This window comes from Rhinoraja longicauda, chromosome 19 (genome assembly GCF_053455715.1).
Source record: "Rhinoraja longicauda isolate Sanriku21f chromosome 19, sRhiLon1.1, whole genome shotgun sequence".
NCBI classification, from domain to species: Eukaryota; Metazoa; Chordata; class Chondrichthyes; order Rajiformes; family Arhynchobatidae; genus Rhinoraja; species Rhinoraja longicauda.
In genome coordinates, this window is record NC_135971.1 from 15,865,588 (window position 1) to 15,890,170 (window position 24,583).

Genomic DNA, 24,583 nt, shown 5'->3' on the forward strand with positions numbered 1-24,583 from the left:
ACAGACTCTGCGGCGACTCCCAGACTCTAGCCCCGACTCCCCGCCACCTCCACCTCCCAGTAATGTCTCCCCGATGCGAATCCCTCCGATCCCAGCACACACACACTGACTGTAAACCTCTTCCCGGTGTCAGGGAGACTCCTCCGGGTCCGGGTCCGTCTCACCCTCTTCCGATCCTCAGACACCTCGAGCCCCGGAGCCGCTGTTTCCACATCCAGGGTGACGAAGACTGGGGGGAGAAGCAGAGAATCAGAGAGTCCCCGGGGGTCGGGGGGAGACTCGGGCAGCGCGGCCCCGGGACCGGGGGAGAGGCCGCATCTATCCCGAATTTTTTATCCAGGGATTGAGAGGGGAATTTCGTGAGGTGGGGGAGGGTGGATGGAGAGGACAAATGTGGAGAGTGAGGAGGATTGCGAGATTGCGGTGGGGATGGGGGAATGAAGCGGGTTATTCAGATATGGAGGCAGATCGGAGCAGGTGAATATTGAGGTGAGCGGTAATTTGAGGTTGTTAAAGAGGAGGTAGAGGTGAGTGGTGGGGTCGTCATGATCACAGTGAAAGGGGGCAGACATGAGGGGCCAGATTACCTGCTCCTGTGTTGTTTGAGTGGCGGGTGAGACAAAGGGAAGGGTGGGTTTGTTAGTCAATTGGAGTGGGTGCAAAAGGATTTACAACAACTTCATCAGGTCTGAAGGGCTGGGTTATTAGGTGAAGTTGGACAGTCAGAAGGTCATAATGTCATCGATGAAAGTATTAGAATTTGGCCATTCGGCCCAGCAAGTCTACTCCGCCATTCAATCATGGCTGATCTATCTCTCACTCCTAACCCCATTCTCCTGCTTTCTCCCCATAATCTCAGACACCTGTACTAATCGAGAATCCAGCTATCTCTGCGTTAAAAATATCCACCGACTCGGCCTCCACAGCCTTCTGTGGCAATGAATTCCACAATTCACCGCCCTCTGATTAAAAGCATTTCCCCTCATCTCCTTCCGAAAAGAACATCCTTTAATTCTGAGGCTATGACCTATAGTCCGAGACTCTCTCACTAATGCAAACATCCTCTCCACATCCATTCTATCCAAGCCTTTCACTATTCGGTATTTTTCAATGAGGTCCCCCCTCATTCTTCTAAACACCAGCGAGTACAGGCCCAATGACAGCAAACGATCATCATAGGTTAATCTACCCATTGCTGGAACAGACTATTCAGACTGGGACATTTCTTCTTGGGAGCCTGTCAGAGAGACATTACAGATGTGTATAAGATGCACAGATAAGGTGATTAGTCACAATACTTTACCCAAGGTCGGAGAGTCTAAACCTCGAGCGCATCAGTTTAAGGTGAGAGTGGAAACAATAAAAAGGACCCGAGGAGCAGGTTTTCCAGTCAGTGGGTAGTGTAGATGTGGAACGATCTGACAGAGGAAGTGGTCGAGGCAGGTACAATTACAACAGTTCACAGAGAATTGGGTAGATACGTGGATAAGAAAGACTTGGAAGGATATGAGCCAGACTCAGGCAAGTGGGGCTAGCTTCGTTGGGCAACTTGGTTGGGATGGTCGAGTCGAGCGAAAGGGCCTGTTGCTGTGCTACAAAGCTCTCTGACTCTGTGATGCTTCCCAGCAGGTGAGCTTGGTGGGAGATCAAATCTTCAATTTCCCTTCAGTCCAAAATACCATTAATCTTTGCATCCTAGTATTACTTAAAGATAGTGTGATATCATGAGAGGTAGAGTCATAGAGGGGAGATACATTTCCTCCCGGTGGATGCAACAAGGACTACAAACCATCATGGCTGCCAGCAAAAGACTACAAAACCCATAGTCAGCAGGGCCGCCTGCCCTGCTGACACTGATTGCTGCTGACACTGATTGCTGCTGACACTGATTACTGCCCAGCTGAACCAGATGAGCTGATTGCCTCAGTGAGAGAGCTAAGAGGGAAGGGAAGCAGTATATTTAAAAGGAGAGACAACGACTGGAGCAGACAGGGAGAGAAGCAGTGTTTGAGTTATAGTTTGTAAGAAGGCAGCAAGTTACAGTTTTGATTTAACTACCTGTATTGGTTTTGTGCACCTGTCTGCAAACAATTAAGTTTACCTGTTTTTGGAAAAGACTAAATATATGGAATTTAAGTTTGAAAACAAGAACTTTTCTGTCTTCATTTCCGGCACCCACACCTCCCAACCTTCAAGAGAAAAGCTCCCGACCGCTCAAGACATCACAATAGACACAATCAAAGGAAGACGCAAAATGCTGCAGTAACTCAGCGGGACAGGCAGCATCTCTGGATAGAAGGAATGGGTGATATTTCGGTTTGAGACCCTTCTTAGGCCTGAAGAAGGGTCTCGACCCGAAACAGCACCCATTCCTTCTCTGCTGAGGTGCTGCCTGTCCCGCTGATTTACTCCTGCATTTTGTGTCTACTTTTGATTTAAACCTGCAACTGCAGTTCATTCCTACACATATTACTTTAAGATGTCAGAAACAAGAACAATGGAAAAGCTATAAGCTTTACCTTGCTTGAAGTCATCAGATGTTTCTTTAAATGTCGTGTTGAATGAAACAGGGCAATGAAGCTTTTCAATCGGCAAGGCCTCCTCTACCACCGACAGTGGTTTGGCTTCATCACGAACCCTGCGAATATTTAACAGCCGGTTATCAACTGAGCATTAGAAATGTTTTGAACTGTTCCACGAAAACTTACAATGTTTCCGTCAAGAGCATGTCCAACCTTCGCTTGCGACCAGCTTCCTCCTGAAAGAAATAAAACACAAAATCTCAATTGACTGAGATGGACCGTCCTCATCCCGACAGCGGGAATTTCTCCACATTTCTACAACCCTCTGATAATTCCCATTTCCCAACTCTTATCGCCGCTGTCATGTAGATAGAAAGCGGACATTGCTGTCGAGACGTAGAACGATGGGGGAAAAGCACAAGGAATGTTCATGAAAATGACGCCATAACTGAGAGGATGGAGCTCAATGCAAAGACTGGACAGGTCATGGGATTTTATCTGGAGAAGATGTCAGGAATGATAAGATAGGATTTAAGTTTATCGGTGGATTTAGATGTGTGAGGATGAAATAATATTTCAATAGACAATAGACAATAGGTGCAGGAGTAGGCCATTCGACCCTTCGAGCCAGCACCGCCATTCAATGTGATCATGACTGATCATTCTCAATCAGTACCCCGTTCCTGCCTTCTCCCCATACCCCTTGACTCCGCTATCCGTAAGAGCTTTATCTCGCTCTCTCTTGAATGCATTCAGAGAATTGGCCTCCACTGCATTCTGAGTCATAGTATTCCACAGATTCACAACTATCTGACTGAAAAATGTATTCCTCATCTCCGTTCTAAATGGCCTACCCCATATTCTTAAACTGTGGCCCCTTGTTCTGGCCTCCCCCAACATTGGGAACATGTTTCCTGCCTCTAACGATTCCAACCCCTCAATAATCTTATACGTTTCGATAAGATCCCCTCTCATCCTTCTAAATTCCAGTGTATACAAGCCTAGTCGCTTCAGTCTTTCAACATATGACAGTCCCGCCATTCCGGGAATTAACCTAGTAAACCTACGCTGCACGCCCTCAATAGCAAGAATATCCTTCCTCAAATTTGGAGACCAAAACTGAACACAGTATTACAGGTGCGGTCTCACTAGGGCCCTGTACAACTGCAGAAGGACCTCTTTGCTCCAATACTCAACTCCTCTTGTTATGAAGGCCAACATTCCATTGGCTTTCTTCACTGCCTGCTGTACCTGCATGCTTCCTTTCAGTGACTGATGCACTAGGACACCCAGATCTCGTTGTACGTCCTCTTTCCTAACTTGACACCATTCAGATAATTCTCTGCCTTCCTATTCTTAACAGCAAAGTGGATAACCTCACACTTATCCACATTAAACTGCATCTGCCATGCATCCGCCCACTCACACAACCTGTCCAAGTCACCCTGCAACCTGATAGCATCTTCCTCACAGTTCACACTACCACCCAGCTTTGTATCATCCGCAAATTTGCTAATGGTACTTTTAATCCCTTCATCCAAGTCATTAATGTATATTGTAAATAGCTGCGGTCCCAGCACCGAGCCTTGCGGTACCCCACTAGTTACTGCCTGCCATTCTGAAAAGGACCCATTTATCCCCACTCTTTGCTTTCTGTCTGTCAACCAATTTTCTATCCATGTCAGTACCCTACCTCTAATACCATGTGCTCTAATTTTGTCCACTAATCTCCAATGTGGAACCTTGTCAAAGGCTTTCTGAAAGTCGAAGTACACCACATCCACCGGCTTTCCCCAGTCAATTTTCCTAGTTACTTCCTCAAAGAATTCCAGAAGATTAGTCAAGCATGATTTCCCCTTTGTAAATCCACGCTGACCGACCCTGTTACTAATGCTCCAAATTTCGCCGCACTAATTACTAATTGTTAGTGCTGTTACTAATTGCTCCGCAATTTCGTCTTTTATAATTGGCTACAGCATCTTCCCCACCACTGATGTAAGACTAACTGGTCTATAATTTCCCATTTTCTCTCTCCCTCCTTTCTTAAAAAGTGGGACAACATTATCTACCCTCCAATCCACAGGAACTGATTCTGAATCTATAGAACATTGGAAGATGATCACCAATGTGTCCACAATTTCTAGCGCCACCTCCTTTAATATCCTGGGATGCAGACCATCAGGGCCTGGGTATTTATCAGCCTTCAGTCCCATCAGTCTACCCAACACCATTTCCTGCCTAATGTGCCTAATTCCTGCCTAATCTCTAATCGATGGGAGTGCAAAAATCAAAGCTGAAATGTAACGTGGTCTTCAACAAATACCGAAAGGAATGCAGTCATGAGAACATGGACCTCACTAGCATTGGAGGGAATGAAGACAACAGCAGAGATACATTTAAGGGCAAGCAGGATAAACACGTGAGCACTCCTGGAATTCGGGGTATTGTTACCGGATGTGGTGAGTAGATGGGAGAGATGTTGAGTGGAGCAGAAATCTTGACTGGATAGGATGGGCCGAATGGCCTGACTATGATGTAGAATGGGATGTCATTCCATGGTGAACAAAGTTGGGTAAAACAAACAGAGCAAATTCCCCCAAGGTCACCACCCACTGCTGATGGGAACCAGATATAGATGATCAATCTGCTGTGTGCGCCACGTTCTAGATTTCAATGTTAATCCCCACAATGTGGTCATGGCTGATCTAGCCCAGGACTGAACTCCTCCGCTTTGATTTCAGTTCCCTGAATTTTCAAAAATGTATCTTCCGCTGGTATAAATACGTCTAACAGGTTAAACCTCTGAGTCTCTTGGTTGGAGAATCCCAGAGATTTACTGCCCTCTGTCCATTCGTGGTTCTTGAGTCAGATATAGAATCACCCGTCGTAGTTCTGAACTCCACAGAATACAAACACCTCTCTACATTCTGGCCAGGCAGTCCTGAGATCCCATAGATTATGTGGGAGGCCAATTAGTTTGGGAACAACAACAACTGGAACAGATGAAACATTTACCCAGTTCTGAATTACTGGTAAATGTCGCATTTATTTCTGAAATAACCCCCTCCATTTTGTGACTGCACTTTCACTTCGCCAGACTGTGGTGTAACCCCTCACCTTCAGAAACACCACACTGTCCTTTTGATCCATCTGCTGCTGCAACTTAGAGAGTTCCTCCTGAATAGATTTTAAATTCTCTTCAATCTCTCCAAGATTTTTCTTCATTCTATTCAGAATCCTCTTCTCTTCCTCCCGGATATCTGCCAGTACACGCTGCTCTTTCTCAGTGAGAATCTGGTGCAGTTCAGCAAACTGGGATGTGATCTTGGACTGAAGGTTGTGTGACTGTTCCTGTCAAATGAAAGGTGAAGATCAATATGTAATGTCACCGATTGTGTTTCCCTCAGAGGTTGACAGTGACATTTGTCCTGTGCATTTTTTTAAACTTGCTTTGGCAATTCAATAGTTTGTCTAAATGCTTCTGAAATGTCGTGAGGGTAATCTGATAACCCATCAGTCCGCTAACCCAAATGCAATTCCCAGCTGCCAATTCCTTTTCAGGTGCCCATTAATTCCCATTTATCCATCCACCACCCCCTAGTAGGGTGCCGCAAGGCTCATTGCTGGGACCGCAGTTATTTACAATATATATTAACGATTTAGACGAGGGAATTAAATGTAACATCTCCAAGTTTGCGGATGACACAAAACTGGGTGGCAGTGTGAGCTGCGAGGAGGATGCTGTGAGGCTGCAGGGTGAGTTGGACAGGTTGGGTGAGGGGGCAGATGCATGGAAGATGCAGTAAAATGTGAATAAATGTGACGTTATCCACTTTGGTGGCAAGAACAAGAAGGCAGATTATTATCTGAATGGTGTCAGATGAGGAAAAGTGGAGGTGCATCGAGACCTGGGTGTCCTTGTACACCAGTCAATGAAAGTAAGCATGCACGTACAGCAGGCAGTGAAGAAAACTAATGGCATGTTGGCCTTCATTGTGAGAGGATTGGAGTTTAGGAGCAAGGAGGTCCTACTGCAGTTGTGCAGGGTCCTGTTGAGACCACACCTGGAAAATTGTGTGCTGTTTTGATCTCCTAATTTAAGGAAAGACATTCTTGCTATTGTGGGAGTGCAGTGTAGGTTCATCAGGTTAATTACCGGGATGGCGGGACAGACATATGATGAAAGAATGTATCACAAATGCTGGAGCAACTCAGCAGGTCAGGCAGCATCTAGGAGAGAGGGAATGGGTGACGTTTTGGGTCGAGACCCTCTTCAGACTGATTCTGAATGGGTCGACTGGGCTCGTATTCACTGGAATTTAGAAAGATGAGATAGGATCTTATAGAAACATGTAAAATTCTTTAGGGATTGGAGAGGCTACATGCAGGAAAAATGTTCCCGATGTTGGGGGAGTCCAGAACCAGAGGTTATAGTTTAAGAATAAAGGGTAGGCCATGATCATATTGAATGACGGTGCTGGCTCGAAGGGCCGAACGGCCTACTCCTGCACCTATTTTCTCTGCAGCACCCGAGGTCAGGATCGAACCCGCTCACCAGAACTGTGAGACAGCAGCACTACTTGTGTCACTACGCTGCCCTGTTATTACACGCGTCACAGGGATCAAACCTGCACAAGATCAGGAAATCGAAACTTAAAAGCCTTACCAGAACTCCAGAAATCTTCTCTTTCTGTTGCTGCTCCATTTGCTGGATCCCTGATTTATCTTTTGTGAGAGACTGGATGGAAGCTTTAACCTGACCCTGCGATTGTGTTTGAAAATCGGAGAATAAAAGTGTTAGACAATAAAGACGGAACTAAACAATGATGCGATCAAAATCGGTTTGCTTTTACCTTGTAGTTTTCAACAGCTTCTTTAACCGGCATGAAGCTGTGAGACTTGTGTTCCCGCCCAACTGCACAAACCACACAGATCAGCTTCTTGTCAGTTTCACAAAACAGCTTCAGTTCTTCCTGATGTTCCTCGCAGTGAAGTTTACTTTCCTTCTCTGTCCGATTCAGGCTCAGTGTTCGAGCTTTCTCAGCCAGCCTCGCCAAGGCCCGACTCACCCTAAGGGTGCGGTCTGTAAACACCTCTCTACATTCCGGGCAGGAGTTTCTCCCCTCCTTGTCCCAACTCTGTGTGATACAGGAGCGGCAGAAGTTGTGCCCGCACTCCAGTGACACCGGATCGGTGAAGAAATCCAGGCAGATGGGACAAACTACCTCCTCGGACCAACTCTCGACCTGTTCTTTCGAAGCCATTTTTTAACTCTGCCATTTCCTGGTTCAAAACGCATGTCCACTGCGCACGCCGCCGTCTAGAGGAATGAATGTAAATCTGACGCAAATGTACAACGTGAAGATGCAGAAACAAGGAACTGCAGATGCAGGTTTACAAACAAAAAAGTACAAAGTGCTGGAGTAAGTTTGTGGGTCAAGCAGCACATCTGGAGAACATGAACAGCTGATGTTTCGGGTCGGGACCCTTCTTCAGACTGATTGTAGGGGGTGGGAGATGGAATAACGATGGGAGGAAGGGGGCAGGACAAAGCCTGGCTGGCAATAGGTTGACACAGTTGAGGGGGGAGAGGGAGGACACAGGTTTGTGGTGAAAGGTGCAAGATTTAATCGGGAACAACATTTGAGGAACAACATTTTCACACAGAAGGTCGTGGGTGTCTGGAACAAGCTGCCAGAGGGGTAAGTGAGGCTGGACAACAACGTGGAGTGGAGTTGAAGCCCCGTTTCCTGAATAAAGAGGATACCTCCGAATCATCCCTCCTCCTCTTGCTCCACCTCCCCCTCACCCCTCCTCTCCCTCTCCTCCTCTCCCAAATCCTCCTCCTCGCCCACTCCCTCTCGTCCTCCCCCTCTCCTCCTCTCTCTTTCACCCTCCTCTCCCTCTCCCTGCACCTCCTCCTCACCTCCCCTCTTCCTCTCCTTCACCTATCCTCCTCCACTTCCACTCCGTCACCTCTCCTCCTCCTCCCCCACTTCCTCTCCACCTCTCCCTCATCCCCTCCTTCCCCTCACCCCTCCTCTCCCTCGCCTCCTCCTCGCCCCTCCATTTCTCTCTCCCTCACCTCCCCATTTCTCTCTCCTCCTCTCCCTCACCCCTCCATTTCTCTCTCCTCCTCCACTCCGGGCCTCCAAGGCCGCCTCTCTCCGCAGCCGCCGCCGCTCCTTGTGGAGCCGCTGCCGGGCGGGGTCGGGGTCGGGGCCGCCGCTGCAAGCCCGGCGGAGAGGGAGGGGGATGAGGGGGAAATGGTGGAGGAGGGGGATGAGGAGCCGCGGCAACAGCGGGTCTCGGGTTGCCGCCGCCATCAGCGCCATGGGATCTTACTTCCATAATACCGGTTGCCATCAAAGCTGAAGTGAACAGTAATCAGTCGGTATGTGTAGGAAGGAACTGCAGATGCTGGTTTAAACCGAAGACAGACACAAAATGCTGGAGTAACTCAGCGGGACAAACAGCATCTCTGGGGAGAAGGAATGGGTGACGTTTCGTGTCAAGACCCATCTTCAAACGGTCAGAATCGACCCGTGCGTTGGAAGGAACTGCAGATGCTGGTTTAAACCGAAGATTGAGTCTGAAGAAGGGTCTCGGCCCGAAACAGAGATGCTGCCTGTCCCGCTGAGTTACTCCAGCTTTTGCGTCTATCTTCAGCAAGCAGTCGGCGACAAGCTTTGAGTTTAAAGTCTGAAGATGTTAGAGGGGATGTTTGAGGTGTAAGTGAGGAGAGAATCAGGCTGGCAGATGGCATCACAGATCCTGATTATACAATAATCAGAAGAAAAGATAAGGTGTGAACAAGAACTAGTTTAAAAGCATTAAATTCTCCAAGTAAGCTTCAGTAAGTTTTAGAGTCAAAGGTTTTTTATTGTCACATGTACCAATTAAGGTACAGTGATGTGCGAATTATCATATAGCTAGACAAAACAAAAGCAACAAGACACAGAATTACATAGAAGTTAACATAAACATTCACCACAGCGGATTCCCCACACTCCTCACTGTGATGGAAGGCAAAAAAGTCCAACCTTCGTCCTCTTTATTATCTTCCACTTTATAGCACAGAAACAGGCCCTTCGGCCCACCGAATCTGCACCGACCACCGATCCCCGCACACCAGCACTATCCCACACACAGTAGGGACAATTTACAATTTTACAGAAGCTAATTAACCTACAACCTGCACGTCTTTGGAGTGTGGATGGCAACCTGAGCATCTGGTGAAAACCCACGCAGGTCACGGCGAGAACACGCGTACTCCGTACAGACGGCACCCTAATATCCATCAGAGGCACAAGCATTCTCAAATGGACAATAATGAAAAGAAATTCAGGCAGACACACAGACAGGAAAGGTTTGGACGGATAGACACAAAGTGCCGGAGTAACTCGGCAGGTCAGGCAGCATCTCTGGAGAGAAGGAATAGGGAGATGCTGAAAATCAAAAATAAAATCCGAGAAATACTCAGCTGGACGGTTAGCATCTGTAGAGAGAGAAACAGAGTTAATAACTCAGGTTGATCATCATTTGTCATCAGTATCAGATCTGAAAAACATTTGGATAGCAGTAACAGGATCGTTCCGAGCCAACATGGATTTACGACGGGGAAATCATGTTTGACTAATCTTCTGGAATCTCTTGTGGATGTAGCTAGGAAAATGGACAAGGGAGAGCCAGTGGATGTAGTGTAGCTGGACTTTCAGAAAGACTTTGATAAGGTCCCACATAGGAGATTAGTGGGCAAGATTCGAGCACATGGTATTAGGGGTAGGGTGCTGACATGGATAGAAAATTGGTTGGCAGTCAGGAAACAAAGAGTAGGGATAAATGGGTCCCTTTCAGAATGGCAGGCAGTGACTAGTGGGGTACCGCAAGGCTCTGTGCTGGGACCGCAGCTATTTACAATATACATTAATGACTTAGATGGAGGGATTAAAAGTAACATTAGCAAATTTGCGGATGACACAAAGCTGGGTGGGAGTGTGAACTGTGAGGAGGATGCTATGAGGATGCAAGGTGACTTGGACAGGTTGTGTGAGTGGGCGGATGCATGGCAGATGCAATTTAATGTGGATAAATGTGAGGTTATCCACTTTGGTGGTAAGAACAGGAAGGCAGATTATTATCTGTATGGTGTCAAGTTAGGAAATGGGGAAGTACAAAGAGATCTGGGTGTCCTTGTTCATCAGTCACTTAAAGCTGGCATGCAGGTACAGCAGGCGGTGAAGAAAGCTAATGGAATGTTGGCCTTTGTGACAAGTGGAGTTGAGTATAGGAGCAAAGAGGTCCTTCTACAGTTGTACAGGACCCTAGTGAGACCGCACCTGGAGTACTGTGAGCAGTTTTGGTCTCCAAATTTGAGGAAGGACATTCTTGCCATTGAGGGCGTGCAGCGTCGGTTCACTAGGTTAACTCCCGGAAAGGCGGGACTGTCGTATGTTGAAAGACTGGAGCGACTACGCTTGTGTACACTGGAATTTAGAAGGATGAGAGGGGATCTTATTGAAACATGTAGGATTATTAAGGGGTTGGACACGTTAGAAGCAGGTAACATGTTCCCAATGTTGGGGGAGTCCAGAACCAGGGGCCACAGTTTAAGAATAAGGGGTAAGACATTTAGAACGGAGGGGAGGAAAAACTATGTCAGTCAGAGAGTTATAAATCTGTGGATTTCTCTGCCTCAGAAAGCAGTGGAGGACAATTCTCTGGATGCTTTCAAGAGAGCGGGAGATAGAGCTCTTAATGATAGCGGAGTCAGGGGGTATGGGGAGAAGGCAGGAACGGGGTACTGGTTGTGACTGATCAGCCATGAACACATTGAATGGCGGTGCTGGCTCGAGGGGCCGAATGGCCTACTCCTGTACCTATTGTCTATTGAAATGTAAGGTCTGTTTCACCTTGCAGATGCTGCTTGACCTGCTGAGTTTTGGGGGAAATTTCTGCTTTTATTCCACATTTTAAGCCATGCATGTGGGTTTGGGCCGCAGGTGCGGTAGCAGGTGACAAAAGTCACTTATTAAATCAGATTCCCGCTGTTTCTGTAATTGTCAAAGTTAATTCTCAAAGTTACAGCTGGTCTGTGGTCGCACCGCGTGGCGTTGCTGCCATCTAGTGGCGAGAACAAGAAGTGACGCGGTTAACGCATTGAAATGAACGGATCGACAGCTCTGATTCCACTTGCTGTTTATTTCTCTCTTCCCACATTTACATTCCCCCTGGTTTTATTTCCGCGCTCACTGGGGTTTTTACGAAGCAGAATTTGGGGATTAAATGGGAGCCGTTCAGCGCCGACCTGTTGTCCACCGGGTTTCTGCCCCACAGCCCCTGAGCCCCGCTCCTGACGCCGGTCCCGGGACCCGACCCTTTTACACACCCGGAGCGGAACCGGAACAGATTCTCAGCCAGTGGTCTTCCTCCCAAGGCCAGAAGAAAGGATAAAGTTTCTCCGTGAATTTATTCCCAGTGAAGGTGTAGAGATGGGACTTAGTGTCCGCGTCGTAAAATGAAACTGTCCCGGACTCGTAACTGAGATAAACTCCCACCCTCCCGGGGATGGGACGGGCGGGGAGACGGGATGGAGGGTCGGTATCTGCTTCAAACTCATCATCCCACCAACTGATGCTCCAGACTCTAGTCTCCGGGGTCAGCTCGTCCTCTCTCTTCCTCTCCACAGACTCTGCGGCGGTTCCCAGACACCAGCCTGGACTCCCCGCCACCTCCACCTCCCAGTAATGTCTCCCCGATGTGAATCCCTCCGATCCCAGCACACACTCACTGCCAGTAAACCTCTTCCCGGTGTCAGGAAGACTCCTCCGGGTCCGGGTCCATCTCATCCTCTTCCGATCCTCAGACACCTCGAGCTCCGGATGCGCTGTTTCCACATCCAGGGTGACGGAGACTGGGGGGAGAAGCAGAGAATCAGAGAGTCCCCGGGGGTCGGGGGGAGACTCGTGCAGCACTGCCCCAGGACCAGTGGAGAGGCCGCTCGGCCTCAGGCACAGGCGGGCGGACAACTGAAACCCTGCTCGTGGTTTCACCCACAACCACATCGGGTGGACAACAGACACCTTTGAGGAGACTGGTGTGAGGGGTAATTGGAGGTGGTTAAAGAGGAGGTAGAGATGTGGGATGGAGTTGCCGTGATCACACTGAACGGGAGTGGACTGGACGGGCGAGGCAATCTGCTACTGGTTACTTGGTTTATTTATTGGAGGGTGGATTTGATGCATCTGTGCAATCAAGAACACTCTGATCTCGTTGTGAACCAATATATGAACTTCACTGAGGGACTTGACAATGTTCCGCATGTAAGGCTGGTCCAGAAAGCAGGTGGGATACAAGAGGAGTTGGTAAAATGGACCCATAATTGGCTTGGTGATTGGAGGTGGAAGGTAGCGGTAGGAGGATGATTTTTCTGCCTGGAGGTCTGTGACTGGTGGTGTGTATCACAGATCGCTGCTGCAACCTTTGTTGTTTATTATATATTTTCGTGGCCTGGATCTGAATGTAGGAGGTGTGTATAGTACGTTTGTGGGGAATGGGAAATGTTATGGGTTGCGAGGAAGTCTGTCAAAGTTTGCAGAAAGATCTAGGCTAGATCATCAAAACATTATTTTCATGCGGGGATACAAATTCTGGAGGACACAGTTTTCTTCACACAAAGAGTTGTTAAGAGGTATCAGTTTTACCTTGTTTGATGATATCAGATGTTTCGCTCAATGCCATGTTGTAGAAAAAGGTGTGATCAAACTTTTCATTTGGCAACTTGCCACTGACCACCAACATTGGTTTGGCTTCATCACTGAACCTGCAAATATTTAACAGCTGGTTAAGAACTGAGCATTTGAGCTGTTCTTATAAAATATACATTGTTTCAGTCAAAAGCATGTCCTACCACGTCTTGCGACCAGCTACCTCCTGAAATAAATAAAACACAAATGTCAATAGACTGAGATGGATCGTCATGATCCCGACAGCGGGTATTTCGCCAAATTGCTACACCCACTGATAATTCCCATTTCCAAACTCTTTGCCTGTGCCACACAGACAGGAAGTGGATATTCTGGTAGAGACACCAAACACATGGCAAAGCATTAGGAATGTTGATGAAAATAGGCGCGATCATGCAACCTACGAGTCAGACCGGTCAGAGAAAATGGGCTGGAATATTTTAGGATCAGCGTAGAATTTAAATGGGTGGGGGATGGAAATATTATCACTACTTGTGGGGGGGAACAAAAATCAAAGCTGAAATGTAAGATGACCTTTTGCTAAATTCCATAAGAAATGCAGTAAACAGAACATGGAACTCACAGGACGGCTTGAAGACAATATTGCAGATAAATTTAAGTTGAAGTTAGATAAATACATGAGGATTCCTGGAATTTGGGGCATTCCTGTAGGATGTGGCGAGTCGTTGGAACAGACGGAACATTGACCCAGTACTGAATTACTGGTAAGTGCGGCATTTATTTCAGAAAATTTAACCCACCATTTTGTGCCTGTGCACTTTCACTTCACCAAACTGTAGTGTAACTCCTCACCTTCAGAAATATCACGCCGTCCTTGTGATCTATCTGTTCCTGTAACTTTGAGAGTTCCTCCTGAATGGACTTTAAATTCTCTTGAATCTCTTGAAGATTTTTCTCCATTGTTTTTACAATCGTCTTCTCTTCCTTCCGGATCTCTCCCAGTAAGCACTGCTCTTTCTCAGTGAGAATCTGGTGCAGTTCAGCAAACTGGGATGTGATCTGTGACTGAAGTTTGTGTGACTCTTCCTGTCAGATGAAAGATGATAATATATATGTTATATCATTCTGAGCGCAGAATATGCCATTTGGTCCATCATGTCCATGCTGGGCTTCATATGTATCTACACAAATCCCATTTACATGTATTTAAAGCATAACTTTCATTACCTTGGCAATTAAAGAGCTCGTCATGATAATTCTGAAATATTTTGTGAAATTAATGTACAAGCACATCATTCCCATTTCCCCAATTCAATCCTCTGCAACCTGTTCCATTTAATTTCTCCATTAACCCTCACTGGACAGAACCAGGTCACCAGAACTAGCAGACAGCAGCACCACTTAGAATGTCAGACTTCACAGAGTTAATGTGTAATGATCCTGATCTGATAAGGGGACTAGAGGTAAAAGAGCCATTAGGAGGCAGTGATCACAACATGATAAGTTTTACTCTGCAAATGGAAAGGCAGAAGGGAAAATCGGAAGTGTCGGTATTACAGTATAGCAAAGGGGATTACAGAGGCATGAGGCAGGAGCTGGCCAAAATTGATTGGAAGGAGGCCCTAGCAGGGAAGACAGTAGAACAGCAATGGCAGGTATTCCTGGGAATAATGCAGAGGTTGCAGGATCAATTTATTCCAAAGAGGTGGAAAGACTCTAAGGGGAGTAAGAGACACCTGTGGCTGACAAGGGAAGTCAGGGACAGCATAAAAATTAAGGAGAGGAAGTATAACATAGCAAAGAAGAGTGGGAAGACAGAGGATTGGGACTCTTTTAAAGAGCAACAAAAGTTAACTAAAAAGGCAATACGGGAAGAAAAGATGAGGTACGAGGGTAAACTAGCCAATAATATAAAGGAGGATAGCAAAAGTTTTTTTAGGTACGTGAAGAGGAAAAAAATAGTCAGGGCAAATGTGGGTCCCTTGAAGACAGAAGCAGGGGAATTTATTATGGGGAACAAAGAAATGGCAGACGAGTTAAACCGTTACTTTGGATCTGTCTTCACTGAGGAAGATACACACAATCTCCCAAATGTTCTAGGGGCCAGAGAACCTAGGGTGATGGAGGAACTGAAGGAAAACCACATTAGGCAGGAAATGGTTTTGGGTAGACTGATGGGACTGAAGGCTGATAAATCCCCAGGGCCTGATGGTCTGCATCCCAGAGTACTTAAGGAGGTGGCTCTAGAAATAGTGGAAGCATTGGAGATCATTTTTCAATGTTCTATAGATTCAGGATCAGTTCCTGTGGATTGGAGGATAGCAAATGTTATCCCACTTTTTAAGAAAGGAGGGAGAGAGAAAACGGGTAATTATAGACCAGTTAGTCTGACATCAGTGGTGGGGAAGATGCTGGAGTCAATTATAAAAGACGAAATTGCTTAGCATTTGGATAGCAGTAACGGGATCATTCCGAGTCAGCATGGATTTACGAAGGGGAAATCATGCTTGACAAATCTACTGGAATTTTTTGAGGATGTAACTAGGAAAATTGACAAGGGAGAGTCAGTGGATGTGGTGTACCTCGACTTTCAGAAAGCCTTCGACAAGGTCCCACATAGGAGATTAGTGGGCAAAATTAGGGCACATGGTATTGGGGGTAGGGTACTGACATGGATAGAAAATTGGTTGACAGACAGAAAGCAAAGAGTGGGGATAAATGGGTCCCTTTCGGAATGGCAGGCAGTGACCAGTGGGGTACCGCAAGGTTCGGTGCTGGGACCCCAGCTATTTACGATATACATTAATGACTTAGACGAAGGGATTAAAAGTACCATTAGCAAATTTGCAGATGATACTAAGTTGGGGGGTAGTGTGAATTGTGAGGAAGATGCAATAAGGCTGCAGGGTGACTTGGACAGGTTGTGTGAGTGGGCGGATACATGGCAGATGCAGTTTAATGTAGATAAGTGTGAGGTTATTCACTTTGGAAGTAAGAATAGAAAGGCAGATTATTATCTGAATGGTGTCAAGTTAGGAGGAGGGGGAGTTCAACGAGATCTGGGTGTCCTAGTGCATCAGTCAATGAAAGGAAGCATGCAGGTTCAGCAGGCCGTGAAGAAAGCCAATGGAATGTTGGCCTTCGTAACAAGAGGAGTTGAGTATAGGAGCAAAGAGGTCCTTCTACAGTTATACCGGGCCCTGGTGAGACCGCACCTGGAGTACTGTGTGCAGTTTTGGTCTCCAAATTTGAGGAAGGATATTCTTGCTATGGAGGGCGTGCAGCGTAGGTTCACTAGGTTAATTCCCGGAATGGCGGGACTGTCGTATGTTGAAAGGCTGGAGCGATTGGGCTTGTATACACTGGAATTTAGAAGGATGAGGGGGGATCTTATTGAAACATATAAGATAATTAGGGGATTGGACACATTAGAGGCAGATAACATGTTCCCAATGTTGGGGGAGTCCAGAACAAGGGGCCACAGTTTGAGAATAAGGGGTAGGCCATTTAGAACGGAGATGAGGAAGAACTTTTTCAGTCAGAGGGTGGTGAAGGTGTGGAATTCTCTGCCTCAGAAGGCAGTGGAGGCCAGTTCGTTGGATGCTTTCAAGAGAGAGCTGGATAGAGCTCTTAAGGATAGCGGAGTAAGGGGGTATGGGGAGAAGGCAGGAACGGGGTACTGATTGAGAGTGATCAGCCATGATCGCATTGAATGGTGGTGCTGGCTCGAAGGGCTGAATGGCCTACTCCTGCACCTATTGTCTATTGTCTATTGTCTATTGTCATCCAGCAAGGGGTCATACCGACCAAGATGCCCCATCTGCACTATTTCCACCTGTCCGCATTTGGCCCAAATGGTTCAAAAACCTTTCTATCCACGAATTTGTTCAAATACCTTTTAAATGTTCTTATGGTACCTGGCTCAATGACCTCATCTGGCAGCTCTTTCCATGCACACACTACCAAATTTGTCCTTCGTGTTCGTTTGAAATCTTTTCCCTCTCACCTAAAACCTATACCCTCACTTTCCCGATCCTCCTACTAAGGGTAACAGACTGACCATCCAACGTATCATTCCGTTTCGTGATATTATACACCTGCCACAGTCCATTCTTCAGACTACTGCGCTCCAGGGAGTAAAGTCCATGGTTGCTCAACCTCTCCCAAGAGTTTTGGCCCTCGACTACTGAGCTCTATAGAGGAGCCAAATTATTACACACATCGCAGGGATGAAATGTACACAAGAACAATAAATCGACAGTACAAACCTGAACTTCAGAAAAGCTCTCTTTCTGTTCCTCCTCCGTTCGCCAGATCTCTGATTCTTTCCTTCTGAGAGATTCGAAGGTAGATTTCACCTGAGCCTGGGGTAGGGTTTTAAATCAGAGAATAAAATTGTCAGAAAATAAAGAAGACGTGACACAATTAAGTGATCAGAATCGGTTTGCTTTTACCTTGTAGATTTCAACAGCTTCGTCTATCAGCATGAAGCTGTGATCTCTGTGTTCCCGCGCAGCTGCACAAACCACACAGATCAGTGTCTTGTCCGTTTCACAAAACAGCTTCAGTTCTTCCTGATGTTCCTCGCAGTGAAGTTTACTTTCCTTCTCTGTCCGATTCAGGCTCAGTTTTCGAGCTTTCTCAGCCAGTCTCGCCAAGGCCCGACTAACCCTGAGGGTGCGGTCTGTAAACTCCTCTCTACATTCCGGGCAGGAGTTTCTCTCCTCCCTGTCCCATCTCTGTGTGATACAGGGGCGGCAGAAGTAGTGCCCACACTCCAGTGACACCGGATCGGTGAAGAAATCCATGCAGATGGGACAAACTGCCTCCTCGGTCCAACTCTCGACCTGGTCTTTCGCAGCCATTGTAACTCCGCCTCGTCCTGGTTCAGTGTTTTCCACTGCGCGCGCTGCCGCCTCCGGCAATGACCTTATTTGGCTGCAAGTGTTCAGTGTGAAGGTGTCCTGGCCACTTCAAGATTCAAGATAGCTTTATTTGTCATCCAATATTGGACGAAATTCAGTCACCCAGTCCAACAATAAAAGCATTAAATAGGCATTAAATTACACAACCCCAAAAACACAGTCCAACAATAAAAGCATTAAATAGGCATTAAAATTACACAACCCCCAAAACACACAAAAAAATAAACATCCATCAAAGAAACATCCATCACAGTGAGTCTCCTCCAGTCCTCTCTCTCCTCACTGTGATGGAAGGCCACAATGTCTTTCCCTTCTCCTGCTGTCTTCTCCCGCAGTCAGGTTGTTGTGTTTGCAGGCCGCGCCGGACGGTCCGCAGCGGCCCGAGCCTAAGTCGAGTCCCAGCCGCTCCCGCAGCCTCCGAAGACGGCCGGCTCCGCCGATGATAAGTCCGATCCGGGGCGGGCGAACACGCTGCTGCTGCCGCTGTTGCTGCACGTCGGGGCGGTCGTGGCTCCCGACATTGAAGCCCCCGCCCAGCAGAGAAATATCCCGCGGCATATCTTAGGCCGCGCCGGACGGTGAAATGTCCGCGACCCAAGCCCCGCGATCCGGGGCGGGCGAACCCGCTGCCGCTGCCGCTGCCGGAGCTCCCGATGTCGGCATCCACGCGGCCCGAGTCTAAGGCGAGTCGCAGCCGCTCCCGCAGCCTCCGAGGACGGCCGGCTCCGGTGATGGCAAGTCCGATCCGCGGGCTCTGCGAACCAGAGCCCTGGAGGCAGACAGCTCCACGAGTTGGGCCGATGGTTGGGCCGCAGCAGGCTTCCAACTAATCCAACTAATCACTCGAGGGAGGGGTCAGTTAGACATTAAACCGGCCTGAATATAGACGAAAGCGGAGAGATTGCCCTGGGATTGTGTAAGGCAGGACAGAAAGGGACAGCGACCAGCGCTAAGGAGTTGTAACTGAGGAGGCGTTGCACCTGTTGGGCAGTGGAACCCGCCGCCCGCATCTCCGTTCACAGCCCGGGATCAGGATGGAACGAGACTTCCACCCGGTCTCAGAGGATCGTCGGGCATAGGACCCGAGGGCCACAATCATGGCGACCACTTTTAAGAAATTGGACATATGCACCTGCGGCGCCAACAAGGGTGGGGTGGGGGGTTCCCCCGCTGTCAACCACAGGGCAAGTGGTTCACGGGTTCCTCTCAACCACCACCTCCCTGTCACTGAAAACCTGCCACTGTTGAAGGTGTAGGAAATGCAGTCGCCAATTTGCAGAAAGGACAACTCAAAAACAACGTTCAAAAGACGAGTTGCTGCCTCACATCGTCAGAGATTCGTCAAAAGGCCGAATGGCCTACTCGTGCAATTATTTTCTACGTTTCGCCGTTTCTATGGTGACGTTTTGGAGAGTGAATCCATTCATCTGGGATGGAGCAAGATTTCCATGAACTGGGCCAATGGGCGGATCAACGGCTGATTTATTTGACTCGGATAAAGGTGATGCAAGTTGGTAAGACAGGCCAGGGCAGTTTATCTGTCTGTCGTAAGAAAATAACTGCAAATGCTGGTACAAATCGAAGGTATTTATTCACAAAGTCCTGGAGTAACTCAGCAGGTCAGGCAGCATCTCAGGAGAGAAGGAATGGGTGACGTTTCAGGTCGAGACCCTTCTTCAGACTGATGTCAGGGGGCGGGACAAAGGAAGGATATAGGTGGAGACAGGAAGATAGAGGGAGATCTGGGAAGGAGGAGGGGAAGAGAGGGACAGAGGAACTATCTAAAGTGAGAGTGGGGCTGAAGGAGGAGAGAATGGGGGGGTGGGGAGGAGAGAGTGGGGTAAAGGGGGGTTGGGAAAGTGGGGGGGAGGGTGGGAGGGAGAGTGGGAGAGTGGGACTGGGGAGGGGGACAGCGGGGGAGGGGGGTGGTTGGGGGAAGAGAGAGTGGGGGTGGGTGTAAGGGGAACAGTGGGGCTCAGGGAAGAGGGGAGAGTGGGGGGAGGGTGGGAGGGAGAGTGGGACTGGGGAGGGGGCAGCGGGGGAGGGGGTGGTTGGGGGAAGAGAGAGTGGGGGTGGGTGTAAGGGGAACAGTGGGGCTCAGGGAAGGGGGGAGGGTGGGAGGAGCAGAGAGTGGGGTGGGAGTGGGACTGGGGAGTGGGCAGCGGGGTGGTGGGGGGAAGAGAGAGTGGGGGTGGGAGGGAAGGGGGAATGTGGGGGTCAGGGATGAGTGGGGGGAGGGAAAGGGGGAAGGTGGGTGGGGGAAGGGGACAGTGAGAGTGAAAGGGGGAGGAGGGGGTGTGGCAGGAGGGGGATGCTGGGGGGGAGAGGGGGTGTGGGGTGAAGGGAGGGTGGTGGTGGTGGTGGTGGGAAGAGGGTGGGGAAGAGGCGACAGTGGGGGTGGGGAAGAGGGGACAGTGGGGGAGGGGGACAATGAGAATGGGGGTGGGGCGAGTGTGTGGAGGGGTGGGGGCATGAGGGGCTGAGGTTGGGGGGAGGAGAGGATGGGGGAGGAGGGTGGTGGTGGGGGGAAGAGAGAGTGGGGGTGGGGGGGGAAGGAAGACAGTGGGGGTCAGGGAAGAGGGGAGAGTGGGGGTAGGTTGGGAGGAGCAGAGAGTGAGGGTTGGAGGGAGAGTGGGACTGGGGAGGGGGACAGCGGGGGAAGGGGAATATTGGTGGGGGGGGGGAGAGACAGTTAGGGTGGGGGGGAAGGGGACAGTCGGTGTCAGGGAAGAGTTTGGGGTGGGGAAGAGGGAGAGTGGGGGGAGAGCGGGAGTGGGGGGAAAGGGGGGAGGGGACAGAGAGAATGGGGGTGGAGCGAGTGAGTGGAGGCGAGGGTGGGGGTAGGAGAAGGGTGACGTTAGGGGGAGGAGAGAGCGGGGGAGGCGGGGTGGAGGAGAGAGGGGTGGGGGAGAGTGAGAGTGGGCTGGGGGAGGAGAACATATGTGGGTGGGGAGGGGGTTGAGGGAGAAGAGAGTGGGGGAAAGGAGGGTGAGGGACTGAGAGTGGGGCTGGGGAGGAGAGAATGGAGGGGAGGGGGTGCAGAAGAGAGTAGTGGTGGGAGGGAGAGTGGGGCTGGGGAGGGGGACAGTGGGGGAGGAGGGGATGGGGGAGAGAATGGGGGGGTTGGGGAAGGAGTGAGTGGGGGAAAGGGGAGTGTTGGGTAATGGGGATGGGAGGGAGAGCGGGTGGGGAGGAGGGAAGAGTGGGCGTGGGGAGGAGGGGATAGCAGGGGTGGGGGGTGGTGGTGGGATGAGAGAGTGTAGGTGAGGGGGAAGGGGGCGGTGGGGGTCAGGGAAGATGGGAGAGTGGGGGGGGGGGGGGGTGGGGATGGGGCTAAGGGGGATTGAGTAGGGGGTTGAGGGTGCTACACCAATACAGGAGAGGCTTTGGATCCAGGGCTCCTCGGTCACACCCTCTCCCCTTCCCTGTACACCCTCTACGAGGAACGGTCTCCCACTTGTCTTTTAATGACAATTAAAAACTCATACCCACTTACAGTATTATATATTAATAGGTTCGTGCAATAGATAAATGAAATACCCTCTGGTTGAATTTGGATAATTTCCACGACTAGTAAGATTCACAAGAACCGAATAGAAAGTTTGTGTTTATTAGAACATGTGCTTGGTGCTTCTCGACCCGAAACGTCACCCATTCCTTCTTTCCAGAGATGCTGCCTGTCCCGCTGAGTTACTCCTGCATTTTGTGTCTACCTTCGATTTCAACCCGCATCTGCAGGTCTTTCCAACACATCAACACAATCTGTTCGGATAGTATAACTTGCTTTTAAAGTCTGTTTGTCAATGTTCCTGTCTGCAAATCGATTCTCCATTCTTGTTACAATTACTGGCTGCACTTCAATGCGATTTACACCAGCAAAGCACTCTGGGGTCTCCTAAAAGAGATGCGAGGACATTGTATAAATGTTAGCGGGTTGTGACGCTGCAATGCTGAGAATTATATGCTACAATACAATACAATACAATATATCTTTATTGTCATTGTACAGGGAGTGGTACAACGAGATTGGGAGTGCGCCTCCCATACGATACAATAAATCAATTGGCTAATCAGTATAAATTTAGACAACCCAATGAAACAAAATTAGAAACAGTTTTAAAACAGAATAAAGTGCAAGTAGATCTGTACCGGTTCGCTGTGCGATGTAACCATCCGGCTCAGCAGGACCGGTTCATAGCAGCTATGGCCCTGGGGATGAAGCTGTCCCTGAGTCCGGAGGTGCGGGCGTAGAAGGCCTTGTAGCGTCTGCTCGGTGGTTGAAGTTCGAACAGACTATTGCAGGGGTGTGAGGAGTCTTTGTGGATGCTGGTGGCTTTTCTGAGGCATCGTGTGTTGCAGATGCCGTCCAAGGCTGGTAGCTGTGTTCCGATAGTCTTCTGAGCTCTATGGACTACCCGCACATTGTAACTTCCCGTTTCGCTATCTATTGTACTTGTGTTTGACTTGACTGCCTTTATCTTTGGTATTATCTAAGTTGACTGGATAGTGTGCAAAAGTAAATCTTTGTACACGTGAAAATAATAAACCTAAACGGGTTTGGGACTGGAGACACTGCGGCAGGTGGGGGCGGGTGGTGTGGGGGTGGGGGGTGGGTGAGTGCCGGGGGTTAGGAGGCGGGCGGGTTGGGTGGGCGGGGGTTTCACACCCTCCGGTGTTTATGTTCTGCCCCCGTTTTGTCCGTGATCCGTAGGGCCGCCAAGTAATGATGGTGGCCTCACTCACAGAGACTTTTGGACATTCTGTGAAGAAAGTCACATATTTGGAACATAAATCGATAATTATTTAACTGGTTTAGTCGACAAATTCACTGCACTGCCCCATCACAAACGCTGCCGTGGCTGGCGGGATGTTCCAGTGATTACAGCTGCCGCCAGCGAGATCCAACGACCAGGGTTCGATCCTGGCCTCCGGTTCTGCCTGTGTGGACTTTGTTCAATCAACCCGTCACCGCGTGCTTTCCCCGCGGGTGCTCCGGTTTCCTGCCACTTCCCGAGGGCGTGAGGGGCTCTCGGTGAACCGGCTGCTTGATGTGACCCCAGCGTCGGTTAGTGTGGGGGTGGAGGCAAGGGGAAATAGGGTAGGGTGAGGGGGGTGATGGTACGAGTGCGAGAAATGAGTGCAAGCAGTGGGGCTGATGGGAATACAGTGAGTGGCGGCAGAGAGTTGACTCACAAGAGCCAGGATTTGCTGGAATCTGGAACACATTTAAAAAAATCCGCTCGACTCATCCGGTGAGGCAGCATCTGTGGAGGGACATGGATGTTTCACGTTTCCACTCGTGATCCTCAGGATTGATGGACGATTGGCTTCTCGTCTTTAAAATCGTGCGTAAAAAAGAACGATCCTTTACAGAATTTCACATTCAGAACTTGAATTTCCCCTTGAACTTGGTACATCTAGATTGTGCTCGTGTACAGTATGATTTGAATGGACAGCACGCAGTCAAAGCTTTTCACTGTACCTCGGTGCACGTGAAATCATAAACCAAACAAAACCAATACCACCATGTTGTTGTCAGCATGTCAGTGAATGAATGAATGAATGATTGATTGATTGAATGAATGATTGAATGAACGAATGAATGAATGCTTGAATGACACTTTATTATCACATTTGACATGTCACAGTGGGATTCTTGGTTTTGCATGCACAAGTATGCAAAGAGTCGCTACACAAACTGCACCGATAGAGTTACAAAGTATTCGCTGAAACGGAGACAGAGACAGAGACGGCGAGAAAGCGAAGGGAACAGTCGGGGCTCGAGCAGAGGAAAGTGGGAGCTGGTGGGAAACTGGCAGTGAGGGAGGCCAATTCTCTGAATGCATTCAAGAGAGAGCTAGATAGAGCTCTTAAGGATAGCGGAGTCAGGGAGTATGGGGAGAAAGCAAGAACGGGGGTGCTGATTGAGAATGATCAGCCATGATCACATTGAATGGCGGTGCTGGCTCGAAGGGCCGAATGGCCTACTCCTGCACCTGTAGTATAAGAAAATAACTACAGATGCTGGTACAAATCGATTTATTCACAAAATGCTGGAGTAACTCAGCAGATCAGGCAGCATCTCGGGAGAGAAGGAATGGGTGACGTTTCGGGTCGAGACCCTTCTTCAGACTGATGTCGGGGGTGGGACAAAGGAAGGATATAGGTGGAGACAGGAGATAGAGGGAGATCTGGGAAGGAGGAGGGGAAGGGAGGGACAGAGGAGCTATCTGAAGTTGGAGAAGTCGACGTTCATACCACCGGGCTGCAAACTGCCCAGGCGAAATATGAAGTGCTGCTCCTCCAATTTCCGGCGGGCCTCACTATGGCACTGGAGGAGGCCCATGACAGAGAGGTCAGACTGGGAATGGGAGTGGGAGTTAAAGTGCTGGGCCACCGGTAGATCAAAGCAGGAAGCAGCAGCGATACA

General features: G+C 49.0%; 1 protein-coding gene across 1 annotated transcript in view; it reads right to left on the reverse strand.

Annotated features, from left to right (window-relative positions):
• Positions 1–18,093, reverse strand: part of LOC144603148 (zinc-binding protein A33-like) — a 36,511-nt gene extending 18,418 nt beyond the window's left edge. The window contains exons 1-5 of the mRNA XM_078416309.1: positions 17,683–18,093; positions 17,497–17,592; positions 14,081–14,314; positions 13,432–13,454; positions 13,226–13,344 (exon numbers count right to left, since the gene is read on the reverse strand). Of these exons, the coding sequence (XP_078272435.1) occupies positions 13,226–13,344; positions 13,432–13,454; positions 14,081–14,314; positions 17,497–17,592; positions 17,683–18,093 (883 nt within the window). The remainder of the gene's footprint in view (positions 1–13,225; positions 13,345–13,431; positions 13,455–14,080; positions 14,315–17,496; positions 17,593–17,682) is intronic.
• Between the last annotated feature and the right edge of the window lie 6,490 nt (positions 18,094–24,583).